Source organism: Numenius arquata, chromosome Z (assembly GCF_964106895.1).
Source record: "Numenius arquata chromosome Z, bNumArq3.hap1.1, whole genome shotgun sequence".
Lineage (NCBI taxonomy): Eukaryota > Metazoa > Chordata > Aves > Charadriiformes > Scolopacidae > Numenius > Numenius arquata.
The window spans coordinates 24,302,266-24,327,190 of NC_133616.1; the positions used below are offsets into that span (position 1 = coordinate 24,302,266).

The window sequence follows — 24,925 nt, forward strand, 5'->3', positions numbered from 1 at the left end:
AAACCCTATGCATTCTGGTGTAGGAGTTGTTTTTTGATTTCTGCTAATTTATTTTAAAATTGAGTTGAGAGTATCATTTGTATTGTATGTCTTAAACAAGTAATTCTTTCTGAACAAGCTCATTTGGTTGCTAAGTGTTATTACTGATCCCATAATCGGAAAGACTTCAGACTACAGTGTAGTTTGTGGGAAAATCCTTATTGTTAACGCATGGAGTCATTCTGAAGTGTTTCACCTTCTTCCTTAGGGATCAATGTTTTTTAATGCTGTAAGAGAGTTTGTAGAAGAATACTAGGCAAAGCAAAACATGTTTAACTGCTGTTTACTTAATTCGGTCTAGCCTATGATAAATCTTAATGTTGTATCTGGTTCATCTATAGGAAAATAAAAATAGATTGTTTAAATTGTTTCTGTATTGTACATAGTAAAGCAATTGATTTCTTTTTATTGTATTTTTTTATATATAGCCTCTTTGACATTCTTTTTGATTCAGTTAATTTGCATTTAAATTTATAACACCTAGCTTTAAGTGGGCACCTGAGTATTCTTTTTACATCGCATCTCAGAACCCATCTGCCCTGGATGGGTATGTTTCTACTTTGAAAGCTACGGTCAGCAGTGCCTGTAACAAAAGCAGGGAAGTTAACTGAAGAGATAAAAATGAACTGTATAGAACACAGAATATTGAAATAGACAAAATGTGGCCTTTTCTGGTTAAATCTGTGCTTAAGTACCTTTTTATTTTGCAGTATATCCCCTGTTAAAATCTGTAGTAATTGCTGCTGATTTGTGACTTTAAGTTCATTATTTACAATTTATTGTTGCTAATTTGTGACTTAATGTTCATTATTTACAATTTATTTTTTTAGTGGTTAGGCATGTGAAGGAGGTAAGTTACCATGCCGAATTACATCTTTGTAAATCAACATGCAGTTAAAAATATTTAAAAGAAGCCTTGTGTTCTGTACCGAGGAGCATTATGCAGGTGACACAGCAGAACTGTGAATGGAGTCTTCCCTGAGCAGCAGTTAACTGAGCAGCAGGAGCCTTTCAGAGCTTCCCAAAAATGCAAAAGTGGCAATTTTCGTTGTTGAAAATACTTGTGAAGAGATGACTTTTTATTTAATCTGTGAAGGTACACACTAAGCAAAACCCCTGGTAAACTGATGGCTGCATCTGTATGACTAGAAAGAACATGAAAGCCTTCAGCTGAAAGACGGAACACCAGACTTTACCGTAAGGCATTAATAATGCCTAGCTCCTTGGCAGCCGGTGTGGAAAGATGGTAGTCTTGGCTGGGGCTCTTGTTACCAGTGAAGAAGCTATCACTGCAGTTTTCCTGAGAAAAGTGAATATAGAATTGCATCTTGGACAAGCCAGTTCAGACTAGGGATTGCTGAGAAAGAGGTGGTCCAAACACAAACTCACTTGGATCATCCAGAAGGGAGAACAATTTTATAGTTATTCCTGTTTTGTAAGAAATCAGATCCAAGTGAGAATGCCTTGACTGACAATGAAAGAGCTGAACACCTTTCTGTACCTTTTTGAAAATCAATTAATCCTGTCTTGAGTTGGAAATTTTGAAGTCAGTAGTCACTCCTAAAATTCAACCCTAGTACTGATAGAAAACCATTTCTGAGGCAGAGGCTTACTATTCTTGGAACCAGGAAACAGTGTAAGTTGTCACAAGAACAAAGGAAGGTTTTCAGAAATAAAATTGCAGCAGGAGAGTGCTGTGGGACACTAACACTTGGGGCATTTGAGATGGTTGATCTGTCTCTGCACTGAGCCCCTTGGTAATGTGCTTTGTGAATCTGACGAACTGAATGTTGGCAAAGTTGGAAGCAATCAAATAAAAAGCATAACCTGCTGCTGCCTCACTTAGAAGGTATTTAGAATGGATTTATACAATGGTCTGATATGTTAATCTTATAAAGAGGTCAAAATTAGCTTCTAAAAAGCTCTTGCACAGTGCAGCTGCTTTCACTGATAGATCAAAACAATCCTGTGCTGTTACTCGCTCTGCTTTTTTAATTTATTCCCACATCCAACTGCAAGATCTGCTGTCACCCCCCAACTTTTCTTCAGTGAAAACATAGCAATTGCTTAAAAAGAAAATCCTTCAAATTCATCCCTCAAAGCAGTAACTCTTGCTGTATGTCATTATAAGAAGGTGAGTTGTGTGGCATGGCTTTTTTTTTTTTTTTTTTTTTCCTACTGTTATTAATGCAGTGTTAATGTTACAATGTTAACCTATTCCTAATGCAGTGTTCTAAGATCTAACAAATGTTACCAGGAAACCCTCAGACCCTTAGAGCCTGTGAGGATGGGTAGAGCAACAGTGGAAAAAAAAACCAAACCACACAACAAAGCTCATATTAATCTTATCACATGTAACACTTCCCCAGCTGAAGAGTGCATTACTGAAATTTCTCTTGGAATCATAGAATCATCCAGGTTGGAAGAGACCCTTGGGATCATCGAGTCCAACCATCTACCCTACACTTCAAAGTTCTTCCCTATATCATATCCCCCAACACCACATCTAAACGTCTCTTAAACACATCCAGGGATGGTGACTCAACCACCTCCCTGGGCAGCCTATTCCAATGCCCGACCACTCTTTCTGTGAAAAATTCTTTCCTAATGTTCAGTCTAAACCTACCCTGTTGGAGCTTGAAGCCATTCCCTCTCGTTCTGTCATTAGTTACCTGTGCGAAGAGACCAGCACCAACCTCTCTACAATGTCCTTTCAAGTAGTTGTAGAGAGTGGTGAGGTCTCCCCTCAGCCTCCTCTTCCTCATACTAAACAGTCCCAGGTCCTTCAGCCGCTCTTCATATGATTTGTTTTCCAGGCCCTTCACCAGCTTCGTTGCCCTCCTCTGCACTCGCTCCAGCACCTCGATATCTCTCTTGTATTGAGGTGCCCAAAACTGGACACAATACTCGAGGTGTGGCCTCACCAGTGCTGAGTACAGGGGCACAATCACCTCCCTACTTCTGCTGATCACGCTATTTCTAATACAAGCCAAGATGCCGTTGGCTTTCTTGGCCACCCGAGCACACAGCCGGCTCATATTCAGCCGCTTGTCAATTAGAACCCCCAGGTTTCTTTCTTCCAGGCAGCTCTCCAGCCACACTTCCCCAAGCCTGTAGCGCTGCTTGGGGTTGTTGTGGCCCAAGTGCAGAACCTGGCACTTGCCCTTGTTGAAACTCATGCCATTGATTTTGGCCCAATGATCCAGTCTGTCTAGGTCTCTCTGTAGAGCTAGGTTAAAAGGTTAATTTTTTCAGACTACTTCATGTACAACTGAAAACTCTGAAAGATAAGACTTTTTGAGTATTTTAACATTGCAATTGTTTTTGGAACATTAAGCAAATTTACTGTGCTTCTAAAATCAACCTGTGTTGCAAACATTAGCTGGGTCTTTAGCAGCTTATGAATGTGTCAGCGTCTTACTGATTCTTTAGAATTTAACCCAGCAACAAGTAATAAGTTAATGGCATCTTTTCTTCCTCCCATACAGGGGAAGAAATAAAATATTTTAAATTTTCTGTAATTTGCTAGTAATATTTACAAGAAATGATATTAAGTTCGTGTTTTCTAAGTCACCTCTGTCGTTTAAAACTTTTTATATAGTTTTGTTATTTAAACCATGTATCTAGTTAGTGGGAATGAAGACTTTGACCCAGAATAAAGTTCAATGTGCTTTATTCAGTCAGTGTGGTTTTTTTTGTAGGGCTCGATATCTGCGCTCTGGTGCATTGACCAAATTTGTCCATACTGAAGTGTCATAGATATGTAGAACCAGAGGAAGAATCATAATTACTGAAATAATAAAAAAAATCTGTGCTTGTAAAACCATGATATTGATAGTACAATGCCCAGAATATGGAGTTTGAACTGATAAAACATAGATGCAGTTAAATTCAGTGCACAAGGGTCTTAATGCAACATCACAGAAATGTGACACAGACTTGCACAGATCCCTTAAAGCTGAGGCAAGGTTTATTACATATTCAGACCACGTTTTTTGAGACACAAGGGGCCTCAAGGGCAAGAGTCTCTGGTCCAGTAAATCTGCTTTGTATGTTTGCAGTGGAATGAAACAGCCCTAAAACCAGCCCAACTTGAACTGGCCAGAGGAGGATTCCATGTAGGGCAAGAGCATAGTGTTGTCCTCTGGGGCAGAGCTGGTGCCCGAGAACCACGCAGAGTGGTAGCTAAGGCATCTTTTTCTCTTTTTAATGCTCCAGGGGCTTGCCTGCTAACTACATGATCTGAAGGTCTTCGAGACCACCAAGTTTTTACCTTCAGCAGTCAGTATGTGTTGGATGCTGTGCAGCAGAACTAGAACGGCTGGTCTTTGGAGTCTGTTTTATTGAGACTTTCAGACAGGGAACAGTGTAATGGCAGAAAGCTGTGAAGTTGTTATAGATCATTTGCAGTGTAACTGAAATCTGAGCATTTTAAGCCGGCAGAACTGAGTAATTTCTGGTATGGTATCATTCATAGCTTCCCTGTTTTCAGTGGCAGTGTGTAAAAAAGCTGGGAGAAACGGAGTAAAAATTACATCCTTAGCTTTTGAATGGTGCGGATGGTTTTTAAGTACCTAGGAAATGAATGATTTTTCTAATCTAAGCTATAGGCTGTCCCTATGTAGAGCATGTTTGCACTTTTCCCACCAGCTCTGTGTAGACTCCGCTGTGTTGCTCTGCTGTACTGTTGCAAAGCCAGCATAATGTTGGTGAGCCTTAGCTGAAGTAAGAAAGTCCATACTGATACAGCTGATAATCTGATAATTTTTTCAGGCTTTGAAAAAATCTTTGGGGAAGGTGAGTCCTAAGTGACACAAAAAAATCATATATGAGCTGTAAGACTTCAGCCTGATCTGAGACAGAAAAATAAGCTTCACTTTACTACTTTTTTGGTTTGGTTTGGTTTTTTGGGTTTTTTGTTTTGGTTTGTTTTTTTTTGTCTTGGAGATGCTCAAGCAGGAGAAGCATGAGAGAAGTGACATTGCATTTTAACACCAGTGCTGTGATATGTAGGAAAAATGAGTATGTAGGTATTATCCAGAAAGGATTTTTGTTTTATTTCATTCCTTACTTTGTTTATGTGTATAACGTTTTAAAATCCAGCCTTACAAATGCTTTATTTGTAACATTTTGTAAATCTTCTTGAAGGCTCTGTTTAATTTTTTTTGTACTATGTATGGGGAGATCTTGGCAGTTCTAAACATCTTTTCCAGCGAGTCCTTACATTGAGTCATCTCTTATGGAACCTTATTCTGTAGTCAAAAGTAGTGCTTAAGGATGGCATGCATGAGAATGGGCCAAGAGATTAATGTGACTTCATGTGTTTACAGAAAGCAGTGTCTGTCATTTACTGTGCTGTTACAATGATAAACTATAATCAAAACTCTCTGATTTAAAAAAAAAAAAAAAGACCTGAATCATAAGAAACAAATTTTAAGTATATGTTACAACTCTGTTAAATGGGATGCAAAACCAAGTATGATTTTTGCTTCTACATTTTGGCAATTTTTCCACAATTGTTGTCTGTTACAGTATGACAGTGCCTAGAATTACAAGTTTTATGTTAGAAATAGAACACAATGGCATTGTAAATATTAAAGAAAAAAAACCAAAGGGAAGTACGTGGGTTCTAGATTGTAGTTACATTTTGTTCACAATGAATGTGACATTTTAAATTTAGGGGGATTACTCAGCTTCATAATGCAAAATTGTATGCAGGTGTAACTGTTCTTTTGTATGTAAGCACATGTTATGCTAAAAGATGTTGTTTTAAATTGCAAATTCTGAATAGTTGCTGGAACTTCCTAGGAAGTGCCAGAATTTGTAACCAAGGCACCTAATTCTGCGCTCCTATGCCTTTGCGTTATGATCTCTTATTACATTGTTTCACACTATTTTTTCCTGCCTCATTCAGTGAACAGGATGGGCGGTGCTCAAGAATTGAGCAGCTACTTGATATTTTAATCCTTATCATTCATTCAGCAGTCCCAGCTTTATTTACTGCATACCATTTAAAAGTCTCTAAAGAATACATAATTATTCATTCCCTTACGGCCTTTTCAAGGTGCCTGGCTGAACTATTTTTATCCATTCAATTGTACTTTCATGTGCATTTTTTGGTCAATACCTATAACTTTATGTGCTATGTGAAATACATGTGTGAACACATATATAATGTGCATATATAAATATATATGTATTTACTTTTCAAGAAGAATTTTGCCATTCCCTTTGATAACTTCTAGAGTGGAAACTGACTGTTACATACTTCAAAATAGTCTTTCGTGATGCACTTGAGTGGCTAAAGACATCCATCCGCATAACTTGAATCATTCTCATGTGCAACCGTGTCTTTTGTGGTGGTCTTCAACTTTAATGTATCTGTCTCTGTATCCTGTAGGTCAGACAAGTTGTCCCTTTGTTTAAACGCAGGTGCTACTCCTGCTGGATGTGATTGCAAAGAACACTTACTTAAGGTAGCATTCAGAATATAAGTTCATGTGAGAAATGGAAAAAAGTGAGGGTAGTTGAACACTGGAGCAGGTTGCCTAGAGAGGTTGTGGAGTCTTCGTCTTTGCAGATGTTCAGAACTCAGCTGGATGCGGACTTGAGTGACCTGCTGCAATTGGCCCTTCTTTGATCAGGTTGGACCAGAGGATCTCCAGGGGTCCCTTCCAGCATCAGCTGTTCTGTGATTTATAGAATACAAGATGATCTACCTGTGGGTATATGTATTATCCATATTTCTGAGGAGCAAAACTTCATGAATCTTGTGGCTTTCTTCTGAGCTGAAGTGCTAGTAAAATGTTTGTTGGCAATTCCCTTTTGGCTAGGAGGCTGTCTTGTCAGTTCTGTAAACAGTAGTTTAACAGTTCCAGCAAAAGTTGTAGAAATGTTTGTACAATAGCAATTCTGTTGTTATGCTAGTACTTTGCAGCACATTGTAGTAAATGATAATGATTTATAATTGACCAAACTGTTACGTACTTCATCTTTTTTGGGTTAAAGAACATAGTGTAGAAACCTTGGTGCTGTTGGTTCCCTGTTTAGGTCTTGATCTTGTTAACTTCTGTAAATGTTGGATGCTGGAAAGAACTTGATATATCTCTGTCACTGTCTCTTGCAAATTTTAATACTGTTACCAGTGGCTCTATCTGTAAGGCTTTTCTGTAACATCCATCTATTGTTTGAAATATTTTAATATTGCTGCTACAAAAAGGCCTAGACTTTTCCCATTGCTATTATTAATATTTCAAATAAGAATGGAAGACAACAAGTAAAAAATAGTAGGTGTAAAATCTATATCATCTTTTATTGTAGTCTAAGTATACCACTTCTGTGTGTCTGCTACTGGTGGGATGGGAGGATTACAGTACTTCTCTTAAAAAGGCCACTTCATTTAAAATGTTTTATTCCTAACAGAGTGGTTTGGTTTTTTTTTTCTGTTGCAGAAGGAGTTAAGCCTTCCAAGAAGAGGAAGTTTGTAAGTATATGAAGTTTATTCTATTGTGCTTACAGTAAAGTATGTGCTTCTGACAGTCTTTGAGTAGTTAGTCTTCTTCTGAGGGCAGTTAAAATGGAGCTTAATTATGGCAGCTGATCTGCCTTAAAATACATACAAAGAAATTAAGACTGTAAATGAAAACCTATGGGGTTTTATGACCTTTTTATGCCTGTTCCCCTCTTCTAGAGGAGCTATTGTGGGGGATTTCCAAAATGATAGAAAATTCTTATGTTGAAGCTTTTCTCTTGCATTGAAGATTTCTCTTGCTAAAAATCAAGAAAGAAATTTTGTTTCTTCATGAATCACATAAATGAAACTTGACAAGTAAGTAAAACTATTTCCTTACAAAAGGTGTTTGGACCTATGGATGAAAAGGTAGGAACAAAGAATAGATGAATTCTACTAAATGTATAGATTTGTTGAGCAACTATTTTTGATTAGTTGAAAAAAAGACTATATTCTTGTATAAAATGTTACTGAGAATAGTATGAACTCAGATACTGTGGTTTAGTTGTGCTTTGCTCAGATTTCTGTACCTTGGGTTTGTTATTCTAGTGTTTTTCAGCTGGTTGGTTTTAAAGCTTGTATTTTTATTTGTATCTGGTTTATCTCTTGTTCTTTATTAGTAATTTATTGAGAAAGTATTGGGATAAGAGCATAGCAAAATTTCTTCAGAAACGGGCTCTGTTCACTTGGTATTTTTTTTTGCCAAAAAATACCTTAGATCTATAAGGTTATCACTGTGCTTGAGTAAGTTTGTGTTAATGTGACAATACATTGTGAATAAAACCCTAAGACCTTGCACAAAAGGCCAGTTAATTGGTTTTATTTTTTTACACTTGTTTTCAACTTGATAGTGCTGTGCAGCTTTTGGTGATAGTAAGGTTAGGTATGTGAATGTCTGGGAAAGTGCAGTTAAGCACTCTGTTGTTCTGACTTAAGTGGTATACCAGAAGTGTGTACTTCGTAGGATATCTGATGACTTGGAAAAGACTTGTTTTAGGTTCTGACACATGAAAAGTCTTATACTAAATAGTAAGCAAACCTGTTATTTAAGAAAAGTCAAGAAAATGTAAAACTAATTCCACATCAAGTATTTGATTATTGCAATGATAGAGAGAAAAACAGTTAAGAAAGATGATTTTTTGGTGCCCTCTTTTGGTGCCCTTGGTGCTTTATGTTAACCTGAAGCTGTTGTGTGGGCAAAAGATTGCCTCTGTTTAAGTTAATGGCTAAACTCCTGTTGACTTCAGCCAGAACAGAAAGTGGCTCATTTTTAATCTGTAGCTATGACCTTACTTACTCTTGCTGTGTTGTTTGACGTTGAATGTAACTAGATATTTTTCTCCAAGTTTGAAAAACGGCTGCAAAGCAATCACCTCTATTGCATTCATATACATATTTTTATAGCTCATCACTGAGATCACATTCTGTAATGTTGCTGAGGCTTTAATAAAGTATAGTAAAGGAATAGCCCCTTGTCGGCATAATCATATCTAGTTATTGAAGTGCTCGGGATTCTGCAGATGGTATTTTAAATATCTTAGCAAATAGAGCTCATGATGCTGAGGATATAACTGTCTTATTGTCTCTAATTGTCTTATATGATAGAATCGGAGGAGGAAAGGAAAGAGGGATGCATGAGGAAAGGTGTCTTCACCGTGTGTTTCAAAGAGCTAGCATGCAAAATAGTTAAGCTTTCTTTTATATCTGTTGCATTATTTCTTTATACCTTTTTTAGACTGGCTACTACTGGCTGGACCCTACAGAGTTGTTTTCCATATATATGCGGATATTTTAAAAATATTTTTTCTATGACAACATAAAGGAGGCTGTTGATTCTAAGTCTCAGTGGGATGGGATATGTTATATAATAACGTGATTATATGGAAAGATGAGTATTTGACAGGAAGCATACTGAATAACAGATCGTTTGAAAAGAAGTGGTATTTGACTGATAGGGAGTACCAACCAGTACCAACTGATGAACCAACCAGAGTTCTTGGATTTATTTATCTGTGTGCTCAACGTGATGCCAAAAGTGGTAGTCGGGTTTTAAAGTTGAAGGAGGTCAATGCTGACTTCCTGCCAGCAAAACCATAAACAGAGGAGTCTACCTGTGCAGTAGCTCTTACTCCAAGTTTGTTAGCTGTGGCATCCATTCCAACATGTTGTGCTACCTCCTGCAAGTCAGCAATGCTTGTTTGTTTGTTGAACCTCATCTGCCATTCATCTGCCAGGGGTACTCTGATTGTGCCATTGGGCACGTATGTCCTTGCTGTATGTCGGGTTATTCCACCTAGTAGCTGACCTTTTGATCTAGTTCCATGGCTGTCAACCTACAAGTTCAACTGGCTTCAGTTAAAAACCATGCCCTCTGTTTTCACTGACCTATTTATATTACCTCTCAGTGTACGCTGTTTGTTAACCGGGTGAGTTTCCATCACTGAATTTAAGGCATCAATGTCCTTATCCTCTTTTGTTTTCTTCCCATACACACAGAGGACAGCAAAATAAGAACTACAGAGAGACACGGCATGACTCAACGGTTATTGACAAAAATTACCCTCAGCTTTAAGTAGATATGTTCTGGTTTTAAATGCCTTTCTCCTAAAAATTAATTAACAACAGGCTTTTATGTGGTGGAGAGAAGCCCTCAGAAACAGTAATACTTAAAAAGAAGTAAGTGGTTAGGTAGAGGAGGTTCCTGCTGGACTACTGTGTCCAGTTCTGGGCTCCCCAGTTCAAGAAGGACAGGCAACTGCTGGGGAGAGGGTACAGCAGAGGGCTACAAAGATGATTAGGGGCCTGGAGCATCTCACTTATGAGGAAAGGCTGAGGGACTTGGGTCTTTTTAGTCTAGAGAAGAGAAGGCTGAGGGGGGATCTGATCAATGCCTATAAATACTTAAAGGGTGAGTGTCAAGAAGACGGGGCCGCTCTTTTTTCAGTGGTGCCCAGTGACAGGACAAGAGGTAACGGGCACAAACTTAATATAGGAAGTTCCACCTAAACATGAGGAGGAACTTCTTTACTTTGAGGGTGGCAGAGCTCTGGAACAGGCTGCCCAGGGAGGTGGTGGAGTCTCTTTCTCTGGAGACATTCAAAACCTGCCTGGACAAGTTCCTGTGCATCCTGCTCTAGGTGGACCTGCTTTGGCAGGGGGGTTGGACTAGCTGACCTCTGGAGGTCCCTTCCAACCCCATGTGATTCTGTGATTCAGTGGTTAAAGCATCTGCCTTAGAAGTAAAATACCTGACTTTTCCAGTCTAAATCAGTTCTTTTTCCTTTTTCTTTTGTTTAATCTGTCAATTTCGGTTTAATTCAGAGCTAGATAACTTTTATGTATTTATTTTTGCTGCATCTGTCCTTCTCTTGACATTACTGAAACTAATTTCAGTAATTATAAAATAGGAGTCTAGTTTAGTAGCAGCAATTATATAATCTACTTGCACCTGTGGAAATGTCAAAGTTGGTCACATAATTTTCATAAAATTCATTTATGCATTATAGTGAAGCAGCTGATATCCTTGGATATCGTAAGAGTGTGACCAGCCAAGAATTGAAAAGAAACACTAGTTAAAACCACTGCTTGCTTAGGGGCTTAATTAAATAAGTTTAAAGAAAGTTAATAACATTTTTCGTAACAAAGTTTTTATCAGTGACAAGTATGGACTATCAGTTAACCTCAGGGGAAGAAGTGGGAACGATAAATTGAGTGGAATGGATTTACGAAACCATGCCAACCATACTTAAAAAAAAAAGCAAGCTCTGATGCCAGTGTCGTGTAGGTGGACAAAACTAGATTTTGATTGACAGTTTCTGTGTGCACATATATATGTATGCTTACAGATAGGTATATCTATTTAAAAGTTGTCTATGTATATAGGTGACCTGTGATAAGGAGGAGTGTTTAGATAGGATGCCAGAGCACCCAGAGGAAACCTTAAAAGTAAAATGAATTGACTGTACAAGCCTCTCTCCCAACAGCTGCCTCTCACTTTTATCTCCCTAATTGCACAGGCTTTGTTGTGGCTTGAAGGACAGAACTGTCAAAGACGGTCAAGGAAATTAATTTCAAGTAACTGTGAAGAATTGTAAAATAACACAAACAAAAGCCTCCAAGTACCCCAAAACATGTCAGGAAGATTGCTGCTTCCTTTGTCTTACGTATGTATGTTTCAGGACCTTTGTGTATGCTTATACATGCGGCTTTGCAGCTTTTTTCATTGAATATATTTTTCCAGAAGGGCACTATTGTGCTGAAAGCACTTCTGTGGTGGTACTTCATTTGCAAAGCGTGCAAATTCACATTTGATGCATTGTATCTGATGACAAACTTCATTTAAGTTCGGGAAAATAGGGATTAGTTTTGGAAAATATTATCTAAGCAATTTTAGACAAATCACTATAAATAGTACTAGATTTTGGAGAAATAAAGTATTTTCCATGTTAATTATAAAAGCTGTTCAAAATGCAGTCTTGAGATACTCAAGTTACTGAAAATTTGTCTTCCTCATTAAAAACTATTTCTCTGTTTATAAAGTTTTAGGTGTTATTTGGATTTTTTTTCTCTGAAAACACACATCCTCTGCAATCTGTTGTTCATTGAGAGAAATTAAGTGCCTTAAGTTACAATAATGTGCAATATCCCATTAAAATTATTACAGGAGAAAAACTAATACTTTGAGAGAACTTTCTGCAGAGCACTTATCAATAGTTACACCTAAATCTGAGCAATGAGTTCCTCATGCTGTGAAACAGTGTTGAACTGGAAATTTGTATTGCTGTAGGTCTCTTCTGTATACACTTTGCTGCTACTGCTGTTTATATTTGTGTAGGGATGAAATAAACAAGTTGACCTGAGGTGAGTGTTTTGATAAGTACCATTGTTACACTGAAAGTATAGAGATTTAGATCAGTTTGGGTTTTAGAGTGTCTGCATCTAAAGCTGTGGCTCACATATCTTCTGTTGGCAGGAATTTTTACTGCAAATTAGTGTGTGCTGATAGAAGGCTCTGTCTAATGGCAGCTTAAGGAACTCGATGTGCCTGGAGAAGGCATGTGGGGGAAGGTTGCCCCCAGGAAAGTCCTTGTTGCATGTCTCTGTAGTGTGTTGACCTCTGGCAGGAAGTGGAGGGGCAAAATAGTTAAGCAAGAAGGCTTGTGAACCACGACTGGCGCGAGCTAGCCCTTTTTATCCTCAGACTTGAATAGCTTCGATGGTGCAGCCTGTATGGGGGTACAATTTATGCTTAGCTACGAATCCACCTATTTGTAAAGTTCCACTCCCATTACATATACCTCAGGTGCTTTTGTCACTCTTTGCCTGTGTCTTAGAGCAATAGACTTAGTTTGCTGATCTAAATCATAACTAAAATAAAGTAACTTCTGTTGGGTTAGTTGCATCCATGTTTAGGGTTTTTCAGGCACAGTAGCACAAAACCAACCAACTGGCTTTTTTGGTGTCACAGTCAAGAATTTTTGTTGTCAGCAAGAAGTCTTGATGTCAGCAAATAACACAGCACTGTCTTTGACATAGGATTTAGCAGTAGGCTTTTCTGGAAGGACTGGAAGCTGTGGGTAGAGAGCCCTGAAAGTAGAACCAGCTATTTTTCTCTTCCATTTAATTTTCATTTCCATTTTATCCACTGATTTTCTTCAGCTTCATTTGAGTTTAAAGTAAGCTGAAACTCCACTTTGGACTTTCAAATGAATGTGTCCAATATATTAATCTTGTACCTTTGTAATAAACAAAAACGTGTTAATCATGAAAAGAAAACCAGTCACATTTTTTGTCTTAAACTATTTGGGAGATTACCATTATTTTAAATTTGAAAGCGGAGTAGATTAATTATTGTTGCCAGGTTATGAATCACTCAATTCTAATATAGGTGGTTTGTGCTCAGATGGATACTCTCCATGGCCCATGTTTCAGTCTTAAGATGCATATGCTTTAGTGTTAAGTGTTACTAGCACTATTTCTGTATGTGCTTCTGTGTTAAATGAAAACATGCTCATTTAGCTGTTTTTCTCCCTGGTGTCAGTATGCTATCGTTGGTATTCTGTATGGTGCTCAATAACCAAATTTCTCTCTGACAAACTAAGAAGATTCAAGTCCATAACTTTCAGGGTTGTTCTACTGCTGTCATTGAGGGAATTTTTTTTTTCCTGCAAGTCTAACTTTCTAATGTTTTGCTCATGCTATGGGTGGATATAAAAATCCTATTTCCCTTTTATAGCTCTGTGTTACTGTTTCTATTGGCACCTTTCATCACAGCAACACACTGGGAGAATGCAGCAGACACTGTTTAAGTTTCTAGATGCTTAACATTGCATTTGTCATTAAAATGCATTTTTTTAAAGGAGCACAGATTACCAAGAGATCCAGATTGCTTCATATGTGACAACCTTGTTGTCCTCAATATTTTATCATTTCTACAATGTGTCATCTTTGAACTTTTAAGCAGTGCCTTTAAATCTAATTTCCTTATCACTGATGAAAGTGCTGAACAGCATCAAGCTAGATAGTAAAATTTTATCAACTTGTAAAAAAATCTCCTTTGTACAAAAGAGATTCCTCCATTGACAACTTTTTTTGAGATCTGTTAATGAACTCTAAATCTGTTTAAGATAGATTTAGATTGCAATAGATTTTGTATCTCTTAATGCAAATTCTGAGCAAGGAATTCAAATACGTCACAAAGTCTACATGTCTGGGCAGGTCACTTGTGGATGACATGGGGGACAGGGGCCACCAGCTGTTGAATCCTTATCGCATCTCTTGGGTTCCTTGTGATTGACAATGAAAAACTCAGTTTTGGACATGTTTTTTGTATGCTTTAGGAGCCACAATTACCTTAGTGTGATCTTTTGCCCTCACACTCTTGCTTACTTCAGCCTCCATAAATTTTATGCAAGTCTGCTGCCCATTGTTAGTGTTTCCTGGTTTTAAAGTTGTGTTGGGCTAATGGGAAGAGTAATGGCACAAGCAGCGTGCTGTGTAACCTTGTTGTCATCCTGTTGTCAGTGTGTCCTCTTCTGCAGAGAAGTCCTTTGTGCTGTGGAGAGCCCAGACCTGATTTTGATGTAAACAACACATCCCTTGGTATTTTATTGCTGTTAACTGTGTCCTTGGCTATCAGTATAGACCATTCTGTTTAATCTTGTTCCATTGATCTTTGGTGCTTTCACACACACTTTTGCATTCCTGCTTCATTTATACCAATATTATTATTATTACGTATCTCTGTGTGTTGTCTCTTGACTCATGTTTTACTAGTATATGTGTGGGGTTTACATAGTGATGTCCTCTCTTTATGATTTATCACATCACATGTTAGAGAAAGAAATGATCTGTTTTAGTGCAGTTCATCATATCCCTTTTCAGTGAAAGATGTATACACTGCTTCAGGATATTTTAAAGCTTTGTGAAACCTTGTTGCTGGTAAATTCATGCTCATCTTTTTGTGTGTGTACATGCACAGAATCTTTATGTATACATACAAGAAAAGTCCGGTAGTAATGACATTTTTGTGTATTTTAAAACTATTCTTTGTTGTATTAGTGGGACTTACGTTCATACAGCATTGTCCGTTGTATTCTTTAATCACATAGATTATGTTTACAAGGCCCAGAACATCAAAAAATTTATTGAAATAACATGGCTACCTAGAGCATTGATGTCCAGAAAATAAGGTGCTTAGGTTTTGAAGCTCAATTGTGTAATGTGATATTTGTCTACTGTTGTTCTGTGACTGCTGTGGTGACTAAGTAATGTGAATTACCGCCTGACCCATGCTTGATCAGGTACCATGCTTCTCCACAGTGCTCTGAGTGTGCTATGCCTTGTTGGAATTTTGTTTTGACTGCTTAGGGAAGGACAGGACAGGGTCAAGAATGAAAAAATAATGTTAAGTAATTCTTTATCAAAACTGTGATAGGATCAAGCCACAAGGAAAAAGCAAAATGAAATCAGCCCCAAGGGTCAAGTCATGGTCCTGTAAGAATGTTACAGAATTTCAGGATGATTGTTGGAGGGAGCAAAGAAAATCAAGTATCTGGGTGTCTAAATTAAAAAATGTTTTTGCAATAGAATACTTTATGTGAAATTTTAAATATTTTAAATATTTGTATACATGCAAATCTTTTACAGTGCAAGAAGTTCAACCCAGATGTTTGAGGACCAGACCTCAGGGCTAATGCATTGGTGGTGATGTGAAGGCAGGTGCTGAGATGCTAAAATAATTGAATCTCTACAAAGAAATAGCAGTAGAAAAGACCTCATCAGTACACTACTAAAACCTCACAAAATGAGGCAAAAAGAGAGTAATGAGATGGAGGTCTGACAAATTGGCTAACTTACTGTTCTTGCTCTTCCCATGTGACAGTGTGCTCCCCTGAGCAGCCTTTTCACCTTCGGCCTTTTTCGCTAATTTCTGTTACCACTTTTTCACTGTTTCTGTTGGTTCTGCCCTTGTATCCTGCATTACCTGTTGAACCAGCAGTTTGTGATGTTTGCTGTGTTTCTGTGTGCATAGAGGCAGAAAAGCATAGAGCAAGAGCAGATGGAAAATGCTGAGGGAATTTAATGACTGGAAATGTGAGCTGCTGAGTAGTGATCTCTGAGCAGCAGGTTGTGGTCTGGGGGTAACTTTGTGACTGCAATAATTATGTAATTAAATTCTGACTTTCAGTGGCAAATGTTGATGTTGAATGAAAGATGCATGTTGAGTAATGAAAATATTTTGTGAAGATACTTGCTATAAGTATTTTAAATTAACATTGGCAGCATCCTCTCATTTGTTCTGTGAACAGAAGTTGTACTGTGAGTGAATGAAATATTTTTGCTTTGATATTTGTTCTAGTAAAACTTCAAACTTATATGGCATACACAAAAAGAGCAAATGATGATATAACCATTTATTTTATTCTGCTCTCTGAGAAAGTGCTTACCCAGTGAGAAAACTGGCAGAAGAATATCATGTGGGTAATCACTGCTAGTCAGTGCAGCTTGAATTCCAAATAGTAAACCTCAAAAATCTGGCACACTGAAACAGCTTCTCGTTCTTAGGTTGTTTTTTCCCAGTGGCATTAATTTTGGAAAGTCGAGTTTTCTTCAGTTAAGGAAAATTCGAAGTTTGTCAAAATGAATTGTCATGAAGGAGTTGTAAAGTCCTCATGAATTGCATGATCCAGGCTGCTCTATGCTGTATTGATGAATTGATTTTTTTTTGGCACTGATGCTACAAAGATTTGAATAATCTCTTAATCTACAGAGAGAGCTTTCTGAGGCTGTGCAATTTCTAGCTTGCACACATTTAGCCTCTGTAGGATTGGGGTCATGGTGGGGCTCTTGGGAGATTACATGATTGTGTGATGAACCTGGGCTCTGCTTATAGAATTCTAATGATAGAAATTTTTTTGCCTTTTTTTTTTTTTTTCCTGGAGATTAAAGATGAGGTATAACCTACAAATAAATGTTTGGTTTTATTTCTAAGAAAGAAGCACTCAGGTTTGTGCACAATATATTTGTTCCTCTGATAGCAGTAGTATTACCTGTATTCTGAATATTTACTGTCAGGTAAAAGAGCTGAACAGCAGGGATCTTCCTGCCTTGTGTCTTCTGGAAGGCATTCTGGTATTACGGATTTTCCCCTTGAAATTTTCAGTATTATTGCCATTTCATTATGTAAAGTATAGGCTGACTCTCCAAAGGTGTCAGGATCATGAAATCCCAGTGCGCCAATTCTGTTCTGTCTTAGAGGAGGAGGGAAGTCTTTTTTTCCCCTCCCTCTTTCCTATGAAATGCAAATTTCAATATTTTATTATTCAGATGTTCTAAACCAGTACTGGTGCTTATCATAAAGTATACTCATGTATTTGTTATCTGCAGTTTTTTTGTCTTTCAACTAGACTATCGCAATGTTACATGCCATGGCATAAAGCATTTGGGAAGCTCTTTGTTTATGCAGAATGCTTCAGTATTTTCTGAGGAGCAAATGAAACCTGCTGCCATGTGCTGACTTCCCCCAGAACTCCAAGTCAAGATGTTCATCCTAGTTGCTGCATGGCTTGGGATAAAAATATTGGAAAGACGATCTGAAAAAGTAGCTGTGTAGATACTTTCTAATATTAGCCTCTTAGTTTGCATTAGCGTACTACTACACTTACTTATTCTGTACTGTTCTGTTACATGCATCTTAGAGATTCATTTTGGGTGAGGTCAGACGGGAAGATCCTCTGCAGGCTGTTAATCTGATGTGCTCCTACCCCTAGTGAGGAAGTAAGGGACCAAACAATGAGTGCGTACAGAGCACATGTTCTAGGAAGATGCTCTTGGACACTGAGTTCGTGTAATGTTCTCACATGCTTCCTTTGCTATGTCAATAGCTGGATGGCATCTTTGGCTTCATATTGACTGTCATCTGTGAGTCCAAAATCCTTGGGATTCACCTTCCTTTTTCACTAAGCTTTAATATCTGATAGTCTTTTTTATACTCAACCTACCTTCTGTGTCAGTCTCCCCATGATGGGCCCTTTTCTGAACCTTTTAGCTCTTCATGATTGTCTCCCTTTCTTTCCCCTTTTGTTTTTACAACTATCCTTCCAGCTATCCTTCCAGCAACTCTTTGCCCTCCCGAAAATGCCAGCCTGGGGCCCCAAGGAATGGATTCTGCTTGTTAACCTGTGCCACGAGAAGGGTAGAGCTACTTCAGTGTCAGTATCAGGAGGTTGCTGCTGTATGTGAGAGAGACTGGCAGTCAGGTAAAATTTCAGAAGATGAACGCTTCCTTCTGGAGGACCAGAGACAACAACTGGATCTTGAAGAAGCAGCAAAACAAGCATGTCCTCGTTGCCAGAGGTCTTGAATGAGCTGGGAGATGCTAAGAATCCTGATGCATCTTCTCTGAAGGCTTTACACTATATTGCTGGGCAGCAATGTGTGAGACAGCTGCAGGAGGAGCTAGAGGAGGAGGAAGGCTGGTTTGATCCTGGGGAGGAATATATGTCCATGGTCCATAGACAGACTTTTAAAGCAGCCAGAGTACATTGTGGCAGCAGGAGGCACCCTGTGTTGTCAGGTCCTCTATTGTCTGTGGCTGGGAGTGGTGCCTGCTCTGTAGGTCACATTGGCTGATTCTTGTTTTTTAGTCCCGTGTGAACATACTGCACAGTGTTTGTGCCCATGACTGTTTTTGCCTCTCCCACTTTTAGGCAGAGACTTCTGTCTCTGCCTAAAACTTCTGGGCCCTGTTGACTTCCCTCCATCCTACTATCAGTCTCCCTTTCCCCATGGGAAGTTATGTGTCTTGTTTACCCTCTTACGAAGTTTTGTTGATTTAATACAGTTCTTGAGACACTTCTGTTTTGCTAGAAGTTTTCCATCCATTTTTATTTTCAGCATTTGCCTAAAGCCGAGCACCTTCCTTGCCGATGTGTTCTCTGGGATAGAGATTTGGAGAATTGGGGCAGGGATCCTGAGCCAGGCTTGCAGGACTCGCTCTGTGAATGTAGTTTTCATACGGGGATAGCCATGCTAAGAACCTGGTGCTTTGTGTGTGGGAAGACGGGTGATGGCTCCTGGGACTAAAATGAAGGGCAGGGAGCATAAGCAGTGCTTGGGGAGGGGTTGATGGCTCACTGTAAGACTGGAGGTTGCAGAAACAGAATAGGTTGTTGCAGCCAAAAGTGTGGGCAGCAGGAAGGTGGGTGGCTTCTGTGGCAGGCTGAAAAGGAAAGAGGGGGGGTGGACAGCAGCAGAATAGAACTCTTCTCTTGTAGGTTTGGAGAAGGAAAATGCTACTTTGGCAGGATACCTCTCTGTTCTGCAAGGGCTAATCAGCCAGTTTTGCCTCTTTAGTCTTTAAGAAGTCTGCTCCCTGAGTCATGGCAGCAGCTATCCTGGCATTAGCATACTTTCCTGCCATCCACGTGCTGCTCTTCTCTGCCATCTCTCTCCTTGTCCTTTCTGCCAAATCCAAATGTTGTAATGTTCCTGCTTCTCTGTCACGTTTTTTTCCTAGCTAGCCAGTCAATCTTAGACCTGTGAGGATTACTGAAGTGTGTTGTGACAGGTCTTGCAGGCGTGTGAAAAGGTCAGAAAGAGTACTGGTGATAAGTGGATCCATAATAGTGCCATGCTTGCCTGAAAGGGATGGCGGATAACTGCCACAGGGGAAGTGAGTGACAGTCTAAAAGGCTGACACAGGTTTTGGGCGTCTTTTACTTTATATTCATTGTCTGTTGGTTTCCACAGTGCAAAAGGCAGTGTAATTGTATATAATGATGTTTCCTCATATCCCAGTGGCTTCACTCATGAATGTTTAGTGTGGTCTTGCCCCTAGGCAGTGAAGGCAAGCACAGCATTTGAGACAAACATGCTATCCCAGGTGTCTCTAACATGGGGCTCAGGATGCCACTTGAAACAAATAAGTTCTTGGTGTTCTAGCCTGAATAGAAAACCTTACCTGTGCCTTTGTAAAGATTGTGTCAGCAACATAGACGTTGGGAATGCCTTTCCCCCCTCAGCTACATGGCACTATTTTGCAGTCAGGTGACTAGACACACATCCTGCTTCAACACAGCATATGATGGAAATGGGATTAAACCAGGCATGTTCTGCATCCGTGTGGGGGTATGGCCTTGAGACCCAACCTCAGTTGTTCTGTGACTCTTCTTATGCTGCTGAAGATGAGTTTTTATAGATCGTTGTCATACTTTGTGGATGCTTCTCTCCTGGGTTCTGCTAGGAGACACTTAAAAGTGTTTCCATTTATGTTTAAAAATATGGATGGTTTTATGGTTGAAATGAGTCTGTCAGAAGTATCAAGAATACATCTTTATGTATCTAAATCCAGAAAGCTTTTAGGTTACTGTTCTATAAATCTGAACTTTGTTTTGTTTTTTTAGACAAGTTTTGCCAATAACCCATACCAGCAAATCTGTCATGGGGGATGGGGTAGGGTGAGATGGGGATGTTGTCACTTTTGAGAACCTTTTGCTATATTGCATGTAGGGTAGAAACGCTAAGCAGGAAATTACACTGGGCTGCAGGTGTAAGAAACCTGAATGACTGGCTTTAGTCATTATTTTTCATTAGTGACCTAGGTGATGGAATAGTTGGTATTCATTAAGTTTGCAGCAGACAACAAGCTGGAAAGACTGCAATAATATTGAAGAACAGTATGAGGTTTCAAAATCATTCTGACGACCTGGTGAAAATACACCAAGTAAAATAGGACAAGCTGGAGACTTCTTCAGCAGGAGATACTCAGCTTTTCTGATGCAAGGTGGTTGGAAAGGCATCAGTTTGCAGAAGAGGATCTGAGAGGTATAATGGTTCCACAATGTGATGCGGCTGAGGGGGAAAGAAGATGAGGGGAGAGGGTACATCATGCTGGGAAACTGATATTAATGAGCTGCAAGGCATGCAACATTATTCTGCCCCACAAAGAACTTACAAGGCCTTATGCTGGAGTGCTGCATTTATGTTGCACTACTCCGTGTTGAGATGGATCAGCTGGAAAACAAATGACAGTTGTCAGCTGCTTTGAAAACTTGACATGATCTATGAAAAAAATATTTACCAAGCTGGCATTATTTGCTTTGGAGAAGGGAAGGCTGAGAGGTGAACATGAAAGTCTTCAAGTGTGTGGAACATCTGGCATGAGTAGGAAATAAAAGTTTTCTGTGTTATTGGGGTGTAAAGCAAGACATAATGTGTTTGAATTGGAACAAAGGAGATTCGTCTTAGACACTGCTGAAGCATTTCCTGTCTCTATGCATAGTGAAGCAGAGGAGTGGAGTACCCGGGAGTGTTGTGGAATCGCTATCAGCTCTTAAGAAGAGATGAGACAAACAGCTGGCTGTAGCGATAGGGGTAATATAGGTATAATGGACCTCTCTCGGGGAAGGAGAAGATGATCTCTTGACTTCCTTCTAGCTCTCTTTATAATGTATCATTACCTACATGGGATTAATTCACAAAATTTTCTGCTGAAACTTGATGCATACTTTAAGTATCTGCTTCCATGGAAGAAAATACTGTCCCATAACAGACAACATTATTCATTTGTACTTGTTTGTAATGATAGAACTCCCCATAGAAATGTGTATAGGACTTTACGTAAGCATAAGACAATTAAAAAGACAACAAATGTCAAACTTTTGGACTTTTTTTGTGAATGACTGCTGTGTTTCTGCTGCTTGCCTCTGTTCGGAGTGCTTGCCTACCTGTTTTGTCTAATAGACTGACTAGAGAGAACCAGGAGGCGTATTTTTAAGAAAATATTCAGGCATACACGTGGTAGCCTTACAAAGAAAGATATCGGGGAGAAGCTTCTGCAGGCATGTATGTATTCATGTGCATGATGGGGCCTTAAGAAGGAATCGGTTACAAATCAGTCAGACAAAACAGAGCTTAGTAATTCTCCAGGTACACATTAGTTGTTGATAGTTAGGTGTAGGGTGTTGGGGGAAGATCTGCAGGCTGGATTATAGAGTCATGAAATTTCTTATTTGTGCTTTAACTTTTTGAAGAAGATGCTCAGATACCATCATGATCTTACAGAACTATACAATAGATTTTTTTAATGTTTTCAATGTATAAAAATACAGGAAGGTTAAATGGCATCAGTTAGCACTGAAGTATAGCTTAAATAATGAGCATTTGTTTATCAGGTCTTTAAGAGCCTGGGTTTGGGTTATCCCTGAATAACAAGACTCTTGAATTTAAAAAACCCAAAACTTTAAACCCTGTGTAGTGTAGAACATTTCAAGAAGTAGATCTATTTTTGCGTCATTTTTCTGACACCATTTCTTTTGTATTGAAAGGTAGTGCAGGTTGAGACCATAATTATTATTAAAGACTGATTTCTCAGGCTTTTTACACTTTTGATATTAGCTTAATGTCTGTTGCCAAGAGACTTTATTAGTTGAGCTATTTTTATTGCTTTTTAATTTCAGATTAGGGTTCTTTTAAAATTCTTATAGTATGTGAAATATGGTAGAAGGTTTTCTAAATCTGAAGTAGCTACTCTGGGAGTTTTCCAGAAGAAAAAATGTTGACAAAAGGTGTGCCATTGTATTGGTCAAGCTTTCGATTTTGTATGGAATATTATTTTGGAGCTTTCACAGGCAGGTGCAAAATGATGCCGCCTAATAAAGGAAGATGGGAGACTGGTGGAATACGAGGAAGGCTACATAAACACAGTGCATTAGACAGCACCTCCTACTGTTTTTTTGCTGTCATATAAATGACAATAACGATCCAAATGATACTTAGACAAAGAGTAGAGAGCTTCTCTGACACTTTTTGGCCAGATACCTTCATTATTTTTATCTGTCTCCTGAGCTCTCAGTGTTCCAGGACCAGACAGCATCAGTCCCACTTTGACTTATAATCATCTGGTCCCGCATTCAAGGAAGCTATACTGGCTGCAGGGAAAATTTCAGAACGATCTCTTGAAACTCACTGAGGAGGCATGGGTATGAGTGAGGTTATGGAGAGATTTTTGCCTGATCTTGGCCTGTGCACATTACTAATTCCTTTTGTCTGCAGTGTTATAGGATCAGTGTTTTTAATTAATACGTCTAATACGACAACCAGTTGCTAGGTTAACTTACCAGAGGTCTACACAGCAGTTCTGTTATCTTTAATGGTTAATTAACATTGCTAGTAAAAACACTCTTTTGATCTATTCCTTTGTTTAGTAGTGTAATACTGTAGATCTATCAGCAGAATATGCAACTTATTTATAAAAGTTACTAAAAATACATTTGAATTTAATAGAGTGCTTTTTAAAACTATAATTTAAAAACAAACCCCTTGCAGAATAGTAAGAATTACAGCTCTAAATAGGCTCTGGCAAAATGGCAAAGTGTTTTGTAAGACCACCTGGGCTTTTACAGTGTACTCCAGTGACACATTAATAAAATGTATTATTGTAGATTGCCTACTGTTGTGAGATTTATGGGTATGCCTGTAAATTTCAGTAGATCTGTGATGTAGAGACTTGCAGAACCTAAGGCTGGAAGGGGTTATCCAGTATGTCTTTCTCAGGGGCTACCAAACAGTCATCCCCCTGCCCTATGAGTTTATGTGCTGTGGGCTGACATGTATTGAACACCAAGGAATGTGCAGGTTCTACCAAAGTCTTAACAGCTACCCTGCAATGGTGAGAGATTTGTTTCGACATGCTATGCTGAGCCCCATTGTACAAACTGAGCTCCCAGGTGTGGGCAAATGTAAACACCTTCTTCATACAATCTGACCAAGATTAAAAATTCCTTGCCATTGCAAATCAGGCAATTATTTTGAGTCTGAGCATATGAGCAAGACATACCAGTCAGGAATCTAAGAAAAGGGATTCCTTTCACCATCTGGTATTGCTTCCTTAGCTGTGGCCTATCTCAAATACGTCTGGAGAAAGTAGGTGGCAAATAACAAAACAACCCAGAATAAACTGGCCAGTTACACATAGAGAAGAAAAATACTTCTTGACCCTTTCCAGCAGGTAGATGAAGCATGAGATTTGTTTTATACATAGTGTTGGGCAGTCTCTTGACTTCATCCAGAGGTAAAAAACTTGTGGATTCATATTTAAGACTTCTTTTGTCACTACTTAATAACATGCACAGACATGCCACGTTGGAAAGAATGCAAAAAATAGGTTGGACTTGTTATTTCACGCCGATTCTTTAGTGCTGTATTTTGCTTCTCAGTGATGGGAAGAAGCAGTGTTGCACTCAACTGCTTCTGAGTCGTTCCTGTGGGAACTTTAGAAACCACAGTGTTATCAATGAAGTAACTGTTAGGATCTTGAATGTTCTCAGATTTATAACTTTGCTTTCCACCTGCTAGAGGATTCTGTAGTGCCTCAGATTTGAACATTTAGTCTGATGGTAAAATTACTTACCTGCTCATCTGAGAGAATTTCACAAAGCTAAGTTTTGAATATAGCAGGAAAAGCAGACAGACAGTTGAACAGGCACGGGTATTAGAAGCTGATCTGTTGAGAGAGCTACTGTGGTGTCGTGGTGAACTTCTGTTTATTTAACAGTAAATCCTGGTATCTTTAATTTTCCCATTGATATGAGATGATGCAAAGTTATCACATGCTGGAGACAGTGCTGCTAATAAAAAGTTTATATACATACATATATATGCATGCATATACATACGTATATACACATGTATGTTGCTAATGTTTTCTCATCTTTACAGGTTGTGCAATACAACACTAAACTGAGGAAAAAATTGTCCCTGAGTAACACTTCTCTGCAACTCTTGTGCAGTGACTTGAATACCTAGACTTAGTGTATGCAGCTGACTTACACAGATGAGTGTTGCTAGTAATGGTGACACAGGTGCATTTCTCTT

General features: G+C 38.7%; 1 protein-coding gene across 1 annotated transcript in view; it reads left to right on the plus strand.

Moving 5' to 3' along the window:
- MAST4 (microtubule associated serine/threonine kinase family member 4) overlaps positions 1-24,925 on the plus strand; it is a 303,729-nt gene that overhangs the window by 137,371 nt on the left and 141,433 nt on the right. Inside the window, exon 5 of the mRNA XM_074166090.1 lies at positions 7,491-7,522. Coding sequence (XP_074022191.1) covers positions 7,491-7,522 — 32 coding nt within the window. The remainder of the gene's footprint in view (positions 1-7,490; positions 7,523-24,925) is intronic.